At 34.6% G+C, this 18,927-nt stretch overlaps 1 protein-coding gene across 3 annotated transcripts; it reads left to right on the top strand.

Moving 5' to 3' along the window:
* LOC105836405 (beta-1,3-galactosyltransferase 5) lies at positions 1-18,927 on the top strand. Of its 3 annotated transcripts, XM_012680410.3 has the most exons (4): positions 1-624; positions 9,635-9,769; positions 13,339-13,935; positions 14,242-18,927. In XM_012680410.3, exons 3-4 carry the CDS (start codon positions 13,377-13,379, stop codon positions 14,757-14,759), a joined length of 1,077 nt encoding a protein of 358 aa, XP_012535864.1. In that variant the 5' UTR covers positions 1-624; positions 9,635-9,769; positions 13,339-13,376; the 3' UTR covers positions 14,760-18,927. The 3 variants fall into 3 exon arrangements, with proteins under 3 accessions (XP_012535864.1, XP_012535863.1, XP_012535867.1); XM_012680409.3 differs by lacking the exon at positions 9,635-9,769 and having other exon boundaries at positions 2-624; XM_012680413.3 differs by lacking the exons at positions 1-624; positions 9,635-9,769 and adding an exon at positions 11,280-12,343.

The following is an 18,927-nucleotide window of genomic DNA, read 5'->3' as shown; positions in this document are numbered from 1 at the left end:
TTAATCGCTCCGCGCGAGTACCTGCCTGGCCGACCAGTGAGGGGGAGGAAACGCGCGTTCCTTGCGACGAGGAAAGATGCGGTGCGCCAAGAAAAAAAGGAAGCCGACTACTGAGTAGCCCTCAGATCGAGCATGCGGTCGGTCGTGAGAGACGTTGCGTCGGTCGTCCTCCCGTATAATCGGCACGTACATATACCTGTATCGAGAAAGAGAGGGAGGGAGAGAGACAGAGAGAGAGAACGGCAAGTCGGATGCTTTACGTCGTCGATGTATACTACGACCAGGTGATTCGAGAAACACTCGCTCCCCCCTCTCTCTCTCTCTCTGTCTCTCTCTTCTTTCTCCTTCCCACTCTCGCGTTATCTCTCCCTCTCTCTTCTTTCTCACTCTCTCTCGTCTGCTTTCTCCCTCTCTTCCCCCCTTCTCACTCGCACCTACTTCGGCGACTCACACCCTCTCCGGTATATAACCTCAAACCGTCGGCGAGCTCGTGTCGCGTCGGCCGACGTTCCGCCGTGTGTGTTTTCGGCTACGGCTGAACCGGGTTCCGGATGTGCGTGGCGCGGTTCCTGCTGTCGCAGCGGGTGCTAGTGAGCTCCAGGAGTTTCTCACCACATGCGACTCGTAAGTACTCGTTGATTTTTTCTTTTTATCCCTCTCTCTCGCCCCCTTTCTCCGCCCTCCCTCTCTCTCTCTCTCTCTCGTGCCCCGCGCGTTCTCGACGAGGACGTTTCTTTTTTTTTTCTCCCTTCCCATGCCGGGCATTCGACCCGGTCGTCGCCGACGGACGTGCCGACAGACCCCTCAGCGTTTTTTTTCGCGCCGAATTCCGCCGGTATCGCGGATGGAAACGCCGTCGAGGACACCGCTATATGTGTGTGTGTGTGTGTGTGTGTGTGTGTGTGTCTCTCTCTCTCCGGCGTTTCTCCCGACGCGGCGTTTCGCACGCGGTCTCTGCCCCTTTTTTTGCCCTCTCCCCCTCCCCTTATTTCTCGGAGCGCGGAGGAATTTTCATTCCATGGAGAGATGAGCGACATTCCCTCTCCCTCCTCTCTCTATCCTCTCTCTCTCTCTTTCTCTCTCGAGTTCGAACGTTACCTGCGGGATGCCGCTCCCGGAATGCCGCTTTTAAACCGCGAGTGTGGAGCTGTTCAAGTCGAAAGTAAAACAAAAAGCGGAAAGCCGCATCTATTTTAAGTGGGACCAAGAGAGCAGATCGTCGCGAACAAAAGCCATATGGCTGTCCGTTTCGAGGGTATCCGGTGATACTTTTCGGCTTTCGGCCGAGCTACACTTTTCTCTCGATTGCCGCTGAGACTTTCGTTTTGCGCTTCTTCCAAAAAAATGTAGGAGGGATTATCAATACTCGTTATCAATAATTAAAATTCCAATAGCTGATATTGTGCGAAGCAACACAGAAAACAATTAGGCCAACACACGAACAAAATAAGATGATTATCTATATTTATTATCAACTCTTTTTCCGGTCGAACGAAATATTTCTGGCGAGACGGTTTTACCGTTGTTTTGTTTACTATAAGTAAATCTACGTGAAATATCCATTATCTATATAGTAAATAATATGTACCCAAATAAATTCGCTTGAATAAAATTTGTACGGTTTTTTAAAGCAATAATTGACCGACCGCGCGCTACCCAAAATTAATTCCGGCCGGTACGACTACCAAGCCCCGTACGGAAAATGTGACCTGGAAAAAGTTAACTTACACTAATTCATGTTCACGGGGAAACAATCGTACGCTCTGTGAAGGAATTTCCGTCAAGCTCCGATTAACTACTCATCGCCAGTCACGAATGGAAAGATTTAATTAAAGGCGGCGAAATTACGCGGTCAAAAATTCCGCTCGAATCATTCATTTTTCATCGCCGGTCGAATTAATCGCTCCATATGCTCAAGGGTTCCTTAACCCGAGTCTAATCGCGCGCGAAATATTCTCACATTGGTTTTGGAGCGCGTATTTTTCCTCGAGCAAAAGTTTCCAAAAGTTTCCGCCGTTATACGGCGTATATCTGCGGGCGAGTTACCGTTCCGAATGAGTGAAATAATTAGGAGCCGGCCGCCTATATGTGTTCGGTGCTAAATAACACGCTAAACAAACGGATAACGCAAGGCTTTGTGTCCGATGAAAAAAAAAAATACACGGTGTGTTTTTCCACATATCAGCGGGTAGCTGATACGAGTCCTGGTTTGTTGTGCGACACGTCGACGACGACGACGACGCGCTACTTTGCGTAATAAATTGCACGAGTACTGTTGCGAAAGAAAACAATTATTTAGGATGATACTCGAAAATCAATAATTTCACATACGCAGCGGTTGTTTGGTCAAGAGTCGAGCGCGTATACGCTGGATGCACGCTTATCTGGTTACGGCACCCGTGCTTGCCCTTTTTGCTCCTGATGTTATAACAAACACACGGAAAGTTTATTTTATATGTACAGAGAGTGTAGTGTCTTTCAAGATGCCTCAGGCACTTTGACAAAATTTCGTCTGGATTCTTTCACTGGGAAACTGTCTTACAATTTGTATAAAATTTGTACCAAATAAATATTAGGTATACAAATGATGACATAAAGTAAAATGTTAGAATTATATTTATTGTTGTATTAATATTATTATAAATTATATAATTATGTATGATAAATAATTATATAGTTTTATTAATATTAATATATTTATTATTATATTAATGATGTTTGAAAATAATATATATATTAATTATTCCATTATTTGCATGTATATCTATTTAATTGTTATTTCCTATGCAAGTACTCGGTATATCCTTACGTCATTGATAATTTCAAGTGATATTGTATTTAAAATACCGTTTCACGAATGATATTTCATAATTTCTCGACAGAAACTACTACATTTGATAACGGTTTTTTCCTCAGCAATCGTGTGACGATAAAATTTTTTCTCTCGGGACGTGTTGAACAAATAATAAGCTGATAATGTGTACAATATAGAGATTTCTAGGTTAAAAAAGAATAGTTTAAAGATGTTTTCACGATATGAAAAAAATAAAATTAAATTATAATGGAAAAGAAAGAGTTAATTCGTTATTCTGTTTCGATATTCGCGGAGTGTTCCCGTTCAAGGAAGTCGACACGTGTATTCAATTTCTTCTTTCGTGTATATCAGATGGAGAATGCGTTTCGCGCGTGCGAGTTTATGCGCGGCATTAGAACTTTGGTTATGAATAAATCATGGGCACTGTCGAGGAATTTTTGTTCCAAACTTTCCGCTCAAAAATTCAATTTTTCAGGAGTTGTCGCGAAAATTCCAGTTCGATTTTCCGGCACGCTCACAGGCGGTCGCCCTTTGAAGGGACCAATGCTACCACACCTCGTTGTAATACTAAAAGCCCTTTTGTACGAAACAAGATATGAATATATCGTACTCGCGGATTCAAGAGAGGATCGACCGAAAGATAAATGATATAGGTGCAGGGAATCCTGTGAATAATAAATGCCTAATTGATATCTATTATTTCTTTAAACAGTGGGTGGAATCCAAACGATTAACAACGATTATCCAATATTAATTAAATTTAAGGACGATAACTTGTTACACGCTGACGATGATTTATTGTTTTGCGGCAAATAAAATATTGTATAAGAATGAAGATGTTACTAAAACCGTTTTGAGGTCTTTATTTTTCACAATCATTTTAAATTACAGATTTTATGAAATGTTTTGTCTTAAGTTCATATGTCTCATTCTCGTATGTCGTATGTTTCGTCGAGTCCTTCTTTATTTATGGCACGGCCAAGGACGTATTTACATAGAAACATAGAAACTAAAACTAAGATTTAACGTTCGGACTTCTAACCGCAAGGAAATACATAACATTAGTTCTTTAGAGATACTTTAGAAGTTATTAGTTTGTAATGTTGGAACAAATTTATTTTCTTGTATTAAAGACGACATAACATTATCCTAAACTGTCATCCGTTCACATATCTTTTACTTTTTTTATATATTAAAAAAAAATTACATGAATTTGTAATTGGATTTAGAATTTAAAAAGTATAATTGTTTATAAAATAAGAAAAAAATAAGAATGTTTTCTGTATAATATATATATATATCTCCGATCATGTTTCTATATCGAGAGACAGTTGGAAATTATTTTCACGAAGAAAAAAATATGTTTCTGTATCGTGGGGCAATAAAAATTATTTTCATGAAGAACAAAAATAAAATCGATATTTCACAATCTGTTCTTATGAACGTATCTATAGGAGATTTTGAAGAAGAGAGATTCAAATCTCCTTTTCTCGAAATTTTTCATTAATATTTTTTTATTTTTAATTGTAAAAACACTTTCTTTGTCTCCTTAGAAAAATCTATCTTTACTTTTTAGGCCTAAATTCGAATACAAAGTTTAAAATTGTTAAAAAACGTATGTAATAAGCACAGTTTCAAAAATACGCGCAAAAAAGTGGCACAGTTTTATGTTATGGTAATTGCTCTAATTAAGAATAATTGCAACGAAACTGTATAATTATTAAAAAGAACTGTGTTTAACTGACAAACTAATACTGCTACTGACTGAGATCATAACACAGCTATTTCAGTATGCCTTACTCGTCATTTCATTTTTTGTCCATTGCCAATTCTTACAACAATAGAAGAACGATCAGTACACAAAGTTATCACACAACGTCTCTCGTCATACAATTACATTCGCAGTATATTACAAATCAATCCGATTTATAATCACATGGAGAAGAAAATTTATAAACATGATATATCAACATACGAAAGATCAAAAATTGAAAATAAAAAAATCATTGCACTAGATGACTAATTATTCATTATTTATTATTAACGAATTATTATATTACATCTATTGGCAATATACGTTTTGCATATGACTGATTTTCAATGAATAAATGGGAAGAGATAAATCCAAAAAAGTGAAGGCGTCAATAATGCCTTCCTACACGAAATAAGCCGCATTCGGGGTCAGTAACAACTAGGCGCATCTCATCTAGCTATTCGTGCATCATGACTGTTAGTCTAAAAAGATATTATTTCCAAATGATGTGCACGCACATTCTCAACAGCTTTAAATGCACTTTGCAAAATTAATTGCATCATGCAATTACAAGATAAATAATTTATAGTATATTAACTAATATAGTATATATAATCTAAGCAGTATATATTGTTAAAAAATAAGTAGATTAAAATAATAGAGACAAATTATAGAGACTCAATGAAAATTTTTTTATACAAAATATATATAAATATATATAATTATACATAAAATGTTCATATATTTCTATATTAACTTATTTTCTATAAAATTTTTATTTAGTATGAAATAATAATAATCATACTGAAATGACGGATTAAAAAGATTATTTTTCTACTGTTCTGTTCCGTATATTACATTGCGTGTGATGATATTTACGTGACCATTTTTTTTTTTAATTTAATTTAAACCCATGATGATCATAACTTATAATATACAGATCAATGCAAGATTAAGCAGAACTGCAGAACAAAAGAAAAATATTGTTGAATCAGTTGACGAAATCCTTTAAATGCTACTGCAACAGTTTTTGTCTCACCGTGTTTTTTGAAAATGGAAAATTATTATTGCGTAAAACTGTTGTAGCAGCATTGAAAGAATTTTCAACTAATTCAATAATATAGTTATCTTGTTGTGCTGTAGTTTGTTTTGGTCTGATTAATGTTGAGAATGTGCGTGCACACCATTTGAAAATAATATCTTTTTAGACTAACAGTCATGATGCACGAATAGCTAAATGAGATGCGTCTAGTTGTTACTGACCCCGAATGCGGTTTATTTCGTGTAGGAAGGCATTATTGACGCCTTCTATACATTCAGCATTTGACAGGACGTATTAACGCATGACCTAAGGATTAGACATTACAGAACAGAAAAGATACAAATCTCGGTTCAGCAACTTTCATGTGATATAACTTTGAAAGCTGATACTGATGGTAACAACAGAAACAAATGTGCGAGCATTTTTTCGTTATCTTTCACATAACACACACGCATTTTTGTCAATACCATTATTCATTCGTGATGTAACTCTGAATATTTTCATGGCAAAGAAAGTAATTTTTAAATTTCTTATAATCATGCAACAGCAAAAGCAGCAGATTTTCAGTTTACAAAAATCGCGAGGTTAGATATGACAGGTGATCAAGAATCAGCTATTAAATTTAAAATTATTAACAGAAATCATTTTTTTATAATTATATTTTTGTTTAAAATTTGTTTATTAGAAAATAATTATTTTAAAACGAGATTTTCTCGTTAAAAAAATTACAGTATTAAAAAATTTTATAAAGTTTTTCGGATTTTAAGCACTTCGAATTTAAGCATCTTATTTGAGTTTAGCACGCTCAAAAATATAAAAATAGATCGATTTCATTAATTTCCCTTAGAGGCAAATTTTGACCACTTTTCACGCACACAATTGTTTCACATTATTCTTTGAATGCTTCCTCTCACTTTAATTATTCTGCAGTTCCTTTTTATTTAAATTTAATATCACATTTTTAATAATATTCAGCAATGTTTTTCATATAAGAAATCTTTTTTGTTTTTTCTTGCCTCAAAAAATGTTTTTTCCTAAGAAAATAATTTAAAAAATAAAAGCGATGATTAAAAAAATTAATTGAACTTTTTCTATTTAAAATCAAGAACAAGGAACATTCAAAGCTAAAAAATATTCAAAAAATTTATTAACGTAAAAAATCGCTCTTTACTGATAACGGAGTAAATCAAAATCCTCGAAAAAGATTGATATGCCCGTGTTGGTTCTTACATTTAATCATCTTAATAATTACATACTTAAGTATATAATCTATAAATCAGTCAAAATGATAGTATCATCTTAAGACGCTTAAGATGGTGTTGAAATAAGAAAATGAACTATATGAATATCAGCCAAAGAGGCATTCGGATGCTCTCTTTCTTTTTAAGCCGTTTCTGACAGGCGCCGTTCTGGTGCCAGGTTGTTTGGCGACGAGTGTTGGACGAGTGTTGGACCTAAGAGATGAAGGGTGTGCGTCATCACCCAGTTTCAGACGTTTGAGTATGGCTCGTCGTCGTTGTCGTCGTTGCCGTCGTTGTTGTCGGTGGTGTACAATTTTTTTTCTCGCGCATGCGTGGATCAACACAGCACAATTTTTCTCGACTGATCCATCATGCTTCTGAGGGTCGGCAAGCTAAGGGCGCGTTAAAGGGTGTGCCACAAATGATTACACATTCTCCATCTTTATGCACGATTTACGCATACGAATGCTTCTTCGTGCTCTCTGCCTCCATCTTTCGTGGGTATTTTACATAATGCAAGGACACAAGAGAAATAAAGATAAATTTTATAAATTTTATAAATAGATTTTATAAATAGATATGTGCAGAATATATAATAAAATAAAAGAGAAAAGGATCTTTTCTCCTACAAGTTTGTTAGATAGTTTGTCAGAGTTACCTCGTAAATTGGAGTCCCAACATCCTAATTTTACAGTTTTGTAATTTTATCATTTTGTAATTTTTATTTTTTATTTTCTCGTTTAAGATCTAAGGATTAATTTTCCCTCACTCATCTCCACCTCTCTCTTTTGTGCTGTTAATTTTTCTTTTATTATTATTTATGAAAAAGCGATAAAAATGTATTGTTAATTATTTTACGTAGTATAATCGAAAATAAAATAACGTTAATACACTGAAAAAAGAATTTTTTTGTTTTGAGAATATATTGTTGAAATGTCAAGTACTGAAATGAGATTATACATAACTTGCTTGCATGAAGAATTTTCATTAAGAAGTATAGTTTTATTAAGAAAAATATATTCTCATAAATTAAGAGGTAAAACGTATCGAATAGAAAATAATATTAATTTAACCTTATTATTATCAAAACAATTACATATTGCATTATCGAAATAACTGTTATAACATTGAAATAAAAATATAGTATTTTCTTGAAATTTAAAATCATCAAATTCTTTAAAAAAGATTAAATTATACATGCTTAAATTATATCATATGTATTATAACTGAGCTAGATCGTTTTATATATATGAGCAAAAATAATATTAGCATTTCAAAAATAGAAATTTCTTGAAAATTCTTCCATGTGAACAATTTATGTCCGACTAATTATGTAATCACGCTATGTAATTCTATTTCAGTACTTAATATTTCAAAAATAAAAATATTCTTAAAACAAGGATATTCCTTTTTTCGTGTAAAAAATATTTAATATGTTATTTATATGTATTATTAATATAAGAAATATTTAATATATTATTTAATTATATTTATATTATAGTTATTAACATATTAAAGTTTTGGAATAAATATGCAATTTTAGGACGTTAAATGATGTGATTTTGTAGAGGAGACTTATAAGCCAATATTGTTTATAAAATTGACGGCAGCCTCGGAGGGAAGCTTTTTTTATCTTTACGAAATAATTTCCTCAAAAACTCGCGCTTACATTGCAAACTGTTTTATGCCAAACTTACATATACAAAATACCAGAAATACGATTCGAGTTTTATGTGTTAATGCGTTGACCTAATATGTGTTGGAGCATGATGAAGTTGCGGAATCGATAACTGGCTCTCGGAACCAATGATTCGGGGATCAGGACAATCAGCCCTTTTGTGTACACAGTATTCCATTTAACTCTTGCGACGTTGTCTTACCGTAAAATCCGTCTTGAATCGGGCCATAATACGTTCAATCATTTTCTGATTAAGCTTCACGCCCACGAAAACCAATCCGGGGTCTAATTACGATACGGACGCGTAGTTATAACGCAACGATAACGGAATTACACTCGCATATTTTTCCAATCGTTCCTCGCCAGCCGGAACGATCGGGTTGCGCGAACGCGAAAGTAGAGAATTACCATTTCGCTCTACGAATATTAGAGCATGAACTGACCGCGTATGCAAGCCGCGTCGGTACTTCTGACCTAATCGCCTGGACTGGAAGTCGTCTAATCGCTCGCTGATATTTGTAAATGAGGTCAAGAGAGGTAGAACGAAGTCATTCTGAGGCCACAGTGACTACGTTACTGAAACCGCAATTAGCTTGAATTGCAACATTTCTATAAGCCCACACTCGAACGATTCGGAAATGCTGTCATATGCATCAAATAAAATAAAGTCAGATTAGAATTAAATGGACCAGGTATCGAATGATAAGATAAATTCACACCATCGTCGGTGATTATCTTATCTTTTTGTTATCCTACATTGCATCAATTTCCAGACAGTCTGAAGTGAATCTCAAATAAATAATGAATGGAAAAACGAGATATTTATCGCGAAATTTGTCATGTTTGTTTAGTTGCACATGCAGGAAGCGGCACAAATTTTTATCTCTTGTATATTTAAAGATTAATCAGTGATTTATCCAGTGAGTAACAAGAAAATTACAATTATAAGAACAAAGGGAAACCGTGTTTTCCAAGATGCGGGATGCTTAAAATATCATTGATATTACACATTGCGCATCCTGCATTGCAGCGATACGGGCCGTACGAGGATTAAACACGGGATTCCCCCGCCAATTTCTTAATATACATATATCCATTTGTGCAGATCGTCGAGGAGATCTGCTTAGGAAGCGCAACGACGCAGCGGACGATATATCGATCGATATTATCCAGCCGGTACTCTCTTCGTGCATTCTACGTGCTGTTCTTGATATTCGATTTCAGTCTCTGTCTCACACACGTGAGTAAACGAAGAAAGTTAGAAATAGATACTTTTAAAGTGTTTTCGGTCTATTGGCTGGGGGTTAATTCTCCTCCAATATAGGAGAACTAGATCTACGTAAGGGACGTAGAATCTACAGTATGCACGTATACAGGCGCGCACATGTAGACGCAAGATGGTCTAGAGTCTTGTTTTTCGCCCCGTTAGAAATTGAAAAGTTCATCTGCAAATGATGCTTATCGGGGTCCCGGCTCAGCACGCCGACGAATTCAGAGCGACCTTGATTAACTAACAAATCGATCGAGCGGCTTTTTAGTCTTAATGACATCGCCGCATAATATCTAATAGACACCTGTCTTCTTACTTACAACGTTGCGAAATAATGAATTCATTACGTGCTAATCGACCGTCGCTATTCGTTCGTGAACTTCTTGCGTCCTTGACGTACGTACTGTAAAATATATAGCGCACAAGTTGCCTCGAAAAATTATAGTTACTGTAAGGAGCACGTCACGCCTCGTCACAACTCGTGCTGCATGTTTGTCATCACAGCTATTATTAAAAAAGAAAAAAAAAACAAAACTCATAGTATAAGTATAAAGCCACCTTTCATTTAGATATGTTTCTATAAATAGGTTCAACTTGGCTCGGGAAGAGGTGAAAAACTATAGTGTCCGTCTTTAGAACCAAATATTTCAGAAGACACTGGTCATATTCTACACAAAAATAATTGTACACGATCAGAATATTCTACACAAATACATTGTACACAAAAAAATTGTACGTGGAAAAACTGTGCACAAGAATTATCTTGACATTACTCCATATCCAATTATTCATGCTATTCATTACACTAAAAGTTCGCGTTTGCAACAATGTCATTAAGTCACGTGGAGTGCATTATGCATATCTATTTTGGTATCTCCTCGTTTACCATTTCTTTCATTTCCTGGGTTCTGAAGGGCACTGATCATATTCTACACAAAATAATTGTACACGATCAGAATATTCTACACAAATACATTGTACACAAAAAAATTGTACGTGGAAAAACTGTGCACAAGAATTATCCTTGAATTAAAAATTGCACATGGATATATTGTAGTGGACAGTTTTTCTACGCACAATATATCCATATGCAATTTTTAATTCAAGGATAATTCTTGTGCACAGTTTGTTTACGTACAATTTTTTTGTGTACAATGTATTTGTGTAGAATATGATCAGTGCCCTTCAGAACCCAGGAAATGAAAGAAATGATAAACGAGGAGATACCAAAATAGATATGCATAATGCACTCCACGTGACTTAATGACATTGTTGCAAACGCGAACTTTTAGTATAATGAATAGCATGAATAATTGGATATAGAGTAATGTCAATGCAGCACGATAGTTTGTCGCTCCTTCCTTAATTATAAAGCGTTTTCGGATTATGAGTTGTATTGTGCTGCTTGCTGGGTAATTTATTGTAAGAGCTAACAGAAAAGCTGTGTAACAGTTGTCGCCTGTTTGCTCTCGGAATTAGATCTGTCGTAAGTTTGCGAATGCACCATTGTTGTGTGCTGCACTTGGCTTGTTAAAAAGAACTTTTTTTCGGTTTTTCTGCGGAGTTTTGCAATTTATACGAATATTGTTGCAAGAGTTCGCCCGTGGTTTCTGGAGTAAATTGGTTTTGCAATTTAATTCGATTTTGTAAACAATTTAACTTACACGAGCTCTCCGTGCCACATAGTTTAAAGGTGTACTTTTATCTATTTTGCTAAGAAATTCGATTTCACTCTCAATTATTCTGTCATAATTTTGGAAATATATAAATGGCAACTTTAATAAATTTTTTATTTTATCATAAAATAAATACAGATATTTTACTGTATATCCATCAAATACGTACTTCATATAATAATTTTAATATAAAGCTTACGTAGTCGCCATCAAGCAACGTTCTTATCAAACCATTTCTATATACATATAGACGTTATGTGCAGATGCTATAGCTTTCGTTAATATTTGAGTTTTCCTCGTAATAATTTAGCAAAGTGTTTCATTGTTTTACTTTTTCCCCTAAATAAATGTTCTTGTATATTCTTTGTATTTCAATTAATCGTTGTCTATTTATCATCAAATCAAATTTAAATTATATTAACAAAATATGATTATCCTCATAAAGTATGTCGTTATCTGTACGGTATAAGCAGCGTGTAAACGTGGAGTTATGTAGAATCAGAACGTGTACGTTGTTATGTCGTTCCATATGATAATAGCAGTTTATTCTATGTAGCACGTATTGACAAAATGATACTTGACGAATAATGAAAGTGATCTAAATGATCTCTGGATGAATCATAGAATCAAACGCTAGTATCGCTTTCAACAGAAGGGCTTATCAGTGTCGATAGCTAGTTCATGTGTTATACCTCGTGCGCGACTCCTCGTCGTATCCATTGATTTGTGTGGGAAACTTCTTGTGAACGGCATCACTAATACTTTTTAACTTTGCGAGCTCACGAGCTCCGAACAAGCAGAATTATTATTGTTTATGAAACTTTTAAACCTTGCTCTCTCCTTGGACGTGCGCAAGAAGTTAATACACGTAAGATTCTCTCGTACTTACACGCGTTGGAAAAGGATTTCTAAATTAACCGCTCCTTTTTTATTATTTCACAAGTTGAAATTAAGAAAGTTACAAATATATATAAAATTAATAAATATATAATGTAACATATAAATGTGTGTGTGTGTGTGTGTGTGTGTGTGTGTGTGTGTGTGTGTGTGTGTGTGTGTGTGTGTGTGTGTGTGTGTGTGTGTGTGTGTGTGTGTGTGTGTGTGTGTGTGTGTGTGTACAGTTAGTGGTATAAGAACGTCGGCAGCAGTTCTCTGAAAGTATCCGAGTATATTAAAATTATATTTTTAAATGACATTTTTCAAAGTACGTTACATCGAAATGCATTTATATAATATCCAACCATTATTATTCATTACAGTTTGTCATCTTATTTTCTATGAGATATGTTCTTCATAAGATTTTCATAAACGTGAAAATGACATCGTCATTTACCTTTTCAATCTCCGGAAATCTTTTAAATCTCCGGATCTCAATCTCCGGATTCAATCTCCCAAATCTGATTGAAAATATCAATCAATGAAAATGAATTTTGGAGAAAAATAAATATTAACTTCGAAGCAGTTATTTTGGCATATTCGGAAGAATTGGAGGTTCTTACTGAAAATTCTGGCTGAAAATTAAATACATTTTAGTACAAATAATGTTCTTTTAACATATAATTTTAATTTTTTGTATGCTCTATTTCAGGGAACTATTTTTGTGCCAATGACTATATTACATAGTCTTCGTTATAAATAATTAAAATTTTGTTAACTTTTAAAGAATTTAATAAAATTTTTAGTAAAAATGTATATATGAAATAAAAATTTACAACGCTTTTATGATTTTAGATACGGTGCATTTAATAAAACTGATATATAGTCCGCGCGAGACATCCGTGACGAGTTTATTGCGGATCGCAATAATTTACACATACGAGAACAACTTCTCTCCGTTAATCAGCGGTGTTATATATTTTTCAGGCAGAATCCGATGTATATGATGAAAGGGGCTTATTAGTATGCTGGATAAGCGGCGGCTACATGCCTCCGGTACTTCGCCATGCACCCTCATCTTTGTGGTCGTTTTGGCACTAACTGGATGCTTCTCGTTTTGGATTCACATCGATGGTTCAGGATCGCCGATCCCCTACTCCAGCGGCGGTGTGGCCGCGCCAGGATATATCCTTATATTTCCCGGAAATGTCACGCCCTCCACGCAGCCATATTCGATAAACGAACTTCCGTCCGATGATAAATCCACGCTGATCAATATCACGGACTTTAGGTTCATTATGAACCATAATCCCTGCAACCGTACGCAACCGTTGCTGCTAATGTTAGTTCACTCAGCGCCAGGGAATTTCCCGAAGAGGCACGTCGTGCGGGAGACCTGGGGTCAACAAGCGCCAGACGTGACTTTATTGTTTCTCGTGGGATACTCGGAGGAACATCAATCCAAGCTTGAGGAGGAGAACAAGAAATATCAAGACTTAATACAGGGAAATTTTCTTGATGCCTATAGAAACATGACCTATAAGCATGTTATGGGATTAAAGTGGGCTACTTATTACTGTCCAAGTAAGAAGAGAATGGAATTTGATATTCTAATTATATATATAATATGAAACTTGATTTTATTATTTTTAATTTACATTTTAATTTAATTCACTCTTTTGTATTTCACATTCAATATCAGAAATCTCGAAACAATGTTATAACGGCAATAATCGAGTTAATTAAATATTGATTCGTGTATAATAGTATACTTAAAAAGGATTCGATATTTATCTCTTACTTTTCCAATTTTCATTAATATTTCATTAATATATATCCAGGTACATTATGTATATCTGATTTTCACGTTGTTCTCGTATCTTGTTTCAGGTGCCAAATATATTCTTAAATTAGACGATGACGTTTTTGTTCATTTACCGGCCATGCTGGACTTTCTAACGCATGGCCTCTCGCCGTGGGGTGCAAGACGTCTGATTCTCTGTGATCTTCTGTCGGCTTCCGCAGTGAAAAGATCCTGGCGCTCAAAGTGGCGCGTCTCTCCTCAGGAGTATCCCGGTAGACTTTATCCCGCGTACTGTGCCGGATGGGCGATCCTATATTCTCCCGATAGTGTATTTATACTATACCGCGAAGCCCAGAAGGAGCCGTACTTCTGGATCGACGATGTGCACATTACCGGGACACTGGCTAGGAAAGTAAATTTAACGCAAACCTCATTACACTCTTGGGTGCTTACAACCGAGAGCATGCGGGACCTGTTGTCGAACCCGAGCGCTCGACGGGATTTTCTGTTCGGGCCTCCGGATCTAACGGAGAACGGAATACGAGCCTTACATAGTCTGGTTACTAAACCACGGCCTAGCAGTGAAAGCCTATTAAACGTCTAATAGAACAATTTCGTTATACTTGGTCGCCGTAACGCGAGGACGGAAAAAAAAGAGAGATACGAATGGCGAGTGTTTTCATATACTTTCTGCGTGTCTTTTTTAATTCTAAATCGCGGTATGCTCTGTACAACAGTTCAACATAAGTGTTCGATTATTTGCACAATGTACAAACGCCATGTTATATATGATACGTATATAATTATACGTTACGTATATACGTGCATATGTGTGTGTGTGTGTGTGTATGTATATACATAGGGTGTCTCTGAACATGTTGGTCAACGCTCGTAAAAAGGTAGAAGAAATCGAGATGAACATAAAAGCTCAATATTGTCTTTGGTTAAGTTCACCAGTATCGAGGTATTAATTTTTCAAATTATGCGAATGAGAGCGCGCCGAGGGAAGAGCTTGATCGAGCTATAACAAAGAAGAAAAGATCTATTGTGAATGTACGATAAGCTTTCATTAATTTATTGTTCACAATTACGATAGGAATTGATTAGATTTTTGCAGATCCCATACGCTAATACCTCGATTATTAGTGGACCTAACCCAAAACAATATTGGACTTTTATGTTCATCTCAATCCCTTCTACCTTTTTACGAGCGTTGACCAACATGTTCAGGGACACCCACAGTCGTGGCAAACACATATGCATGTAATAAAATATTACTTGCGATTGTTTTACTTAAACAAGGAATGAAACGGGTATAATTTCGCTGAATTCATTTCCCGTACTGTAGATATATTAAGAGAACAATCTCGCGCCAAGTCACGGCCAGCAAACAACGAGGCGGAAACGTATGCTTGTATGCGAACCATCTACTAGTTTAGAGTATTTTAAATTATCGTATTTCACAATAATGCCTGAAATCGTCCGAGTTCCTAATATTTGGAAGATAACCTTATACCGAGTTGCATTTACATTGTCGCGAATAACACATAGGGATCAATATCGCGTGTTTGTGACGACCGAACTCGGCGGAATAATATCGGTTTCAATTCCTGTATTCAATTATTATTTATATTTAAAAAATACTCAAATATATAGAATATAGGTTTATGCGACTTATATTTACTTATTAAATTCAAAGCTCATTTCTCTATTTGAGACTGTCAATCTGCAATCAGGGCTTGTAATCAAACATTATTTCAAATGCAACCAATTGTAACTTATTTTACGCTCTTCAAACAATTATTTGAATGATAATTGTATCTAATTATATACTAATGGAGTAAACAATTGTTTACAGCACAATTGCAATTGTATTGCCATATCTAATTTTTTATGTACAGATTATATTATTTCATCATCAGTCATTAGACTGTTATGGGTGCTTTTTATTTACATGACTTGTGTCGTGCTCCACTGTTATCGAAAGCAGAGTCAATCGAAGCCGACTTGAATCACCAACAAATTACGGCACTGATCATATTTTACACAAAATAATTGTACACGATCAGAATATTCTAATACAAATATATTGTACACAAAAAATTGTGTAGTGGACAGTTTTTCTACGCACAATATATCCGTGTGCAATTTTTAATTCAAGGATAATTCTTGTGCACAGTTTTTCCACATACAATTTTTTGTGTACAATATATTTGTGTAGAATATTCTGATCGTGTACAATTATTTTGTGTAGAATATGATCAGTGCCCAAATTACGACACAAATTAAATGAAAAAGAAATAACAGGAGTCAATTTGTGTCACTAAATGAAAAGGACCCCGTGTAGTACGCACGCACACATACGCGCACATGCATTTCTAAATTTCTGCGTTAATTGTGGAAGTTGAAAAAAGAATATTTTATTATTATGAATAAATCGGAAAATATTTTTAAAAAATAATTGTAAAAATTTTCGCGATATTTACGCGAATCTTTTATTTATTATGTGTACATAAGAAATGATTACTCAATTTAGTAAACTACTTATGAGCCCTGATTATTAAGCGAATTTAAGTTAAATATTTTGTGCAATCTCCAAAATACTAATTTGTTATTCTAAAGGAATAAAACCTCAGCTATTTTTTTATTTACACTTATGAAAATGCCAACAATATATATATAAATGTGAATGAGAAGAATAGTATTAGTGAAAGGCGGCGAAAATTCTACGCGAAATTTACGCGGTCTCGCGACCGGAAACATGCTTCTCTCGCAGTGATAGAAATTTGCGGGAGACGAGCGTGTTACTTTATTGTAAATTTTATCAATCGGCAACAAGGAACGGAAGTTTATCGTGGAGCCACATTTGTGAATGTGTACTTAAATGTAAACGTAATAATGAGCAAATTTTAAGATATTACATTGTTACGCAAGAACATTAACGAGTCGGATTAATATTGTTACGTAGCAACAAGTACAACCCCAAAACAAGGGTCCACTCGCAATTAGATACAGAGATCGCAGATATGTCCGTTTTTGAGCATCTATAAATTTTTTATGTGAAAAATTCGTTGGTCACCACGTTGTATTTGGTACTATGAAAATACGTGCCTGCAAACTGTAACGTGTCAAGCGTGAAAACCGTGCTAGTTTTAGTTACCATGATTTCTTTTTTAGAATAGATAGTCGATGTGATAATATTCCTTCGCATTGTACTGTCTTTTTTTTATCTAAAATACAACGAATGCATATACGGAATAATAACACATAGCAGAATTCTATTCATCAGCACCATACTTGGAGCCGAATTTCCTGTTGTGATATAACAGAAACATGGAACAAATTCGGCCTCTATCGTCACTTAAATTATTAATTCGCAAATTCTGGAACTGGGCAATATATTCATATTGTATTGTAGTATAAAGAAATTGGTGATTATTAGTTACTAAAGAATCTCACGTATTATTCCTCTATGTATAGTCTCAGACGTTTTTACTCGTACTGAGTTTTTCTTTATATATTATACCATGTTATTGTGTATCGTTTTTGAAGGAAAGTATCCCTATTGCGATAATGTGAAGTATCGCATAGTATAACATAATTCTTGTGATGGAGCAAATATACTTATAATTTAAATAAATAATGGAATTATTTAAATTACACCGTGTATTTTTTATGTTTATTCATATTGCGATAACTTTTATTCGTGTAACGAACAAAAATATCTTTAGTAATTGTAAATTGCATTAAATATATGATTTAATATGAAGAAGCGTACATAAAGATGAGCTCAGTGTCAAAAATAATGTTTAAAATATATCACTAATACCGTAGACACTACATTAGAAGTTAAATATTATTATTACATAATGTAAAAAGTATTATAATTACGTATATGTAAAAAAAGCTGCGTTTTAATTGTTAATGATCACTACATCTGATCTGTGATAATTATGGACTTGGATGAGACAATCAGATATTATGACTGAAAAGGATGACAAGAATATATATATAAAAATGACGTACAATTGGATATATACTTTATTGGTCCAGCTGTTTAACTACGTAGAACTATTTATAAAACTTTACAAAATGCTCAACATGTTGCAATAAGGGAACCTTGCTTAGGTATATTTACAAGGCAACGGAGTTATGCGATTTCTAAGAATCGATTGACGACAAAGCTGTTACGTGATTAACGTAATTACCTACCGCAGGTTCCTCGAGAAAACATCCATTACAATTTCGGATATTTCGTGATTAAGATATTATCACTATAAACGCAACATGATTGTGCAAATATCGCCAAGCTCGGATTTTGATCTAGCTAGGAAAACTCGCTACAAATCTTTTTCAAAACATAATCTGGATATAAAATTTAAAAAAATTTTAAATACCATACAAAACCAATGTGAGGCACATTTAATTCTTTGTGCAGCTATCTCGCAGACACGATTAAGTCTGAAAAATTATTCTGAAAATTATAATCTTCAATATAAACGATAATTTATGAATGAAGTAGATATATAAATTATCTATATTAAATTTTAATAACAAATTTAATAATGTGGAAAGTATATACGTTTTTGTATATAATAATATATTGAGCGAGCAAAATGTACCGTACAAAGTATATCATGATATAGGGAAACGTAAAAGTAATTATTATTAATAGTGTCAAACTTGTGAATTTATTACTACCAGCATTGCTGGTGGTAATGTTTTTATTAATTTTGACAGTAATAAATTCATAAAAATGCATAATTTTTAAA

The sequence above is a fragment of the Monomorium pharaonis genome, chromosome 2, assembly GCF_013373865.1.
Source record: "Monomorium pharaonis isolate MP-MQ-018 chromosome 2, ASM1337386v2, whole genome shotgun sequence".
In the NCBI taxonomy this organism is placed as follows: domain Eukaryota; kingdom Metazoa; phylum Arthropoda; class Insecta; order Hymenoptera; family Formicidae; genus Monomorium; species Monomorium pharaonis.
The sequence above is the reverse complement of the archived record's forward strand: the minus strand, read 5'-3'. Positions and strand labels throughout refer to the sequence as shown.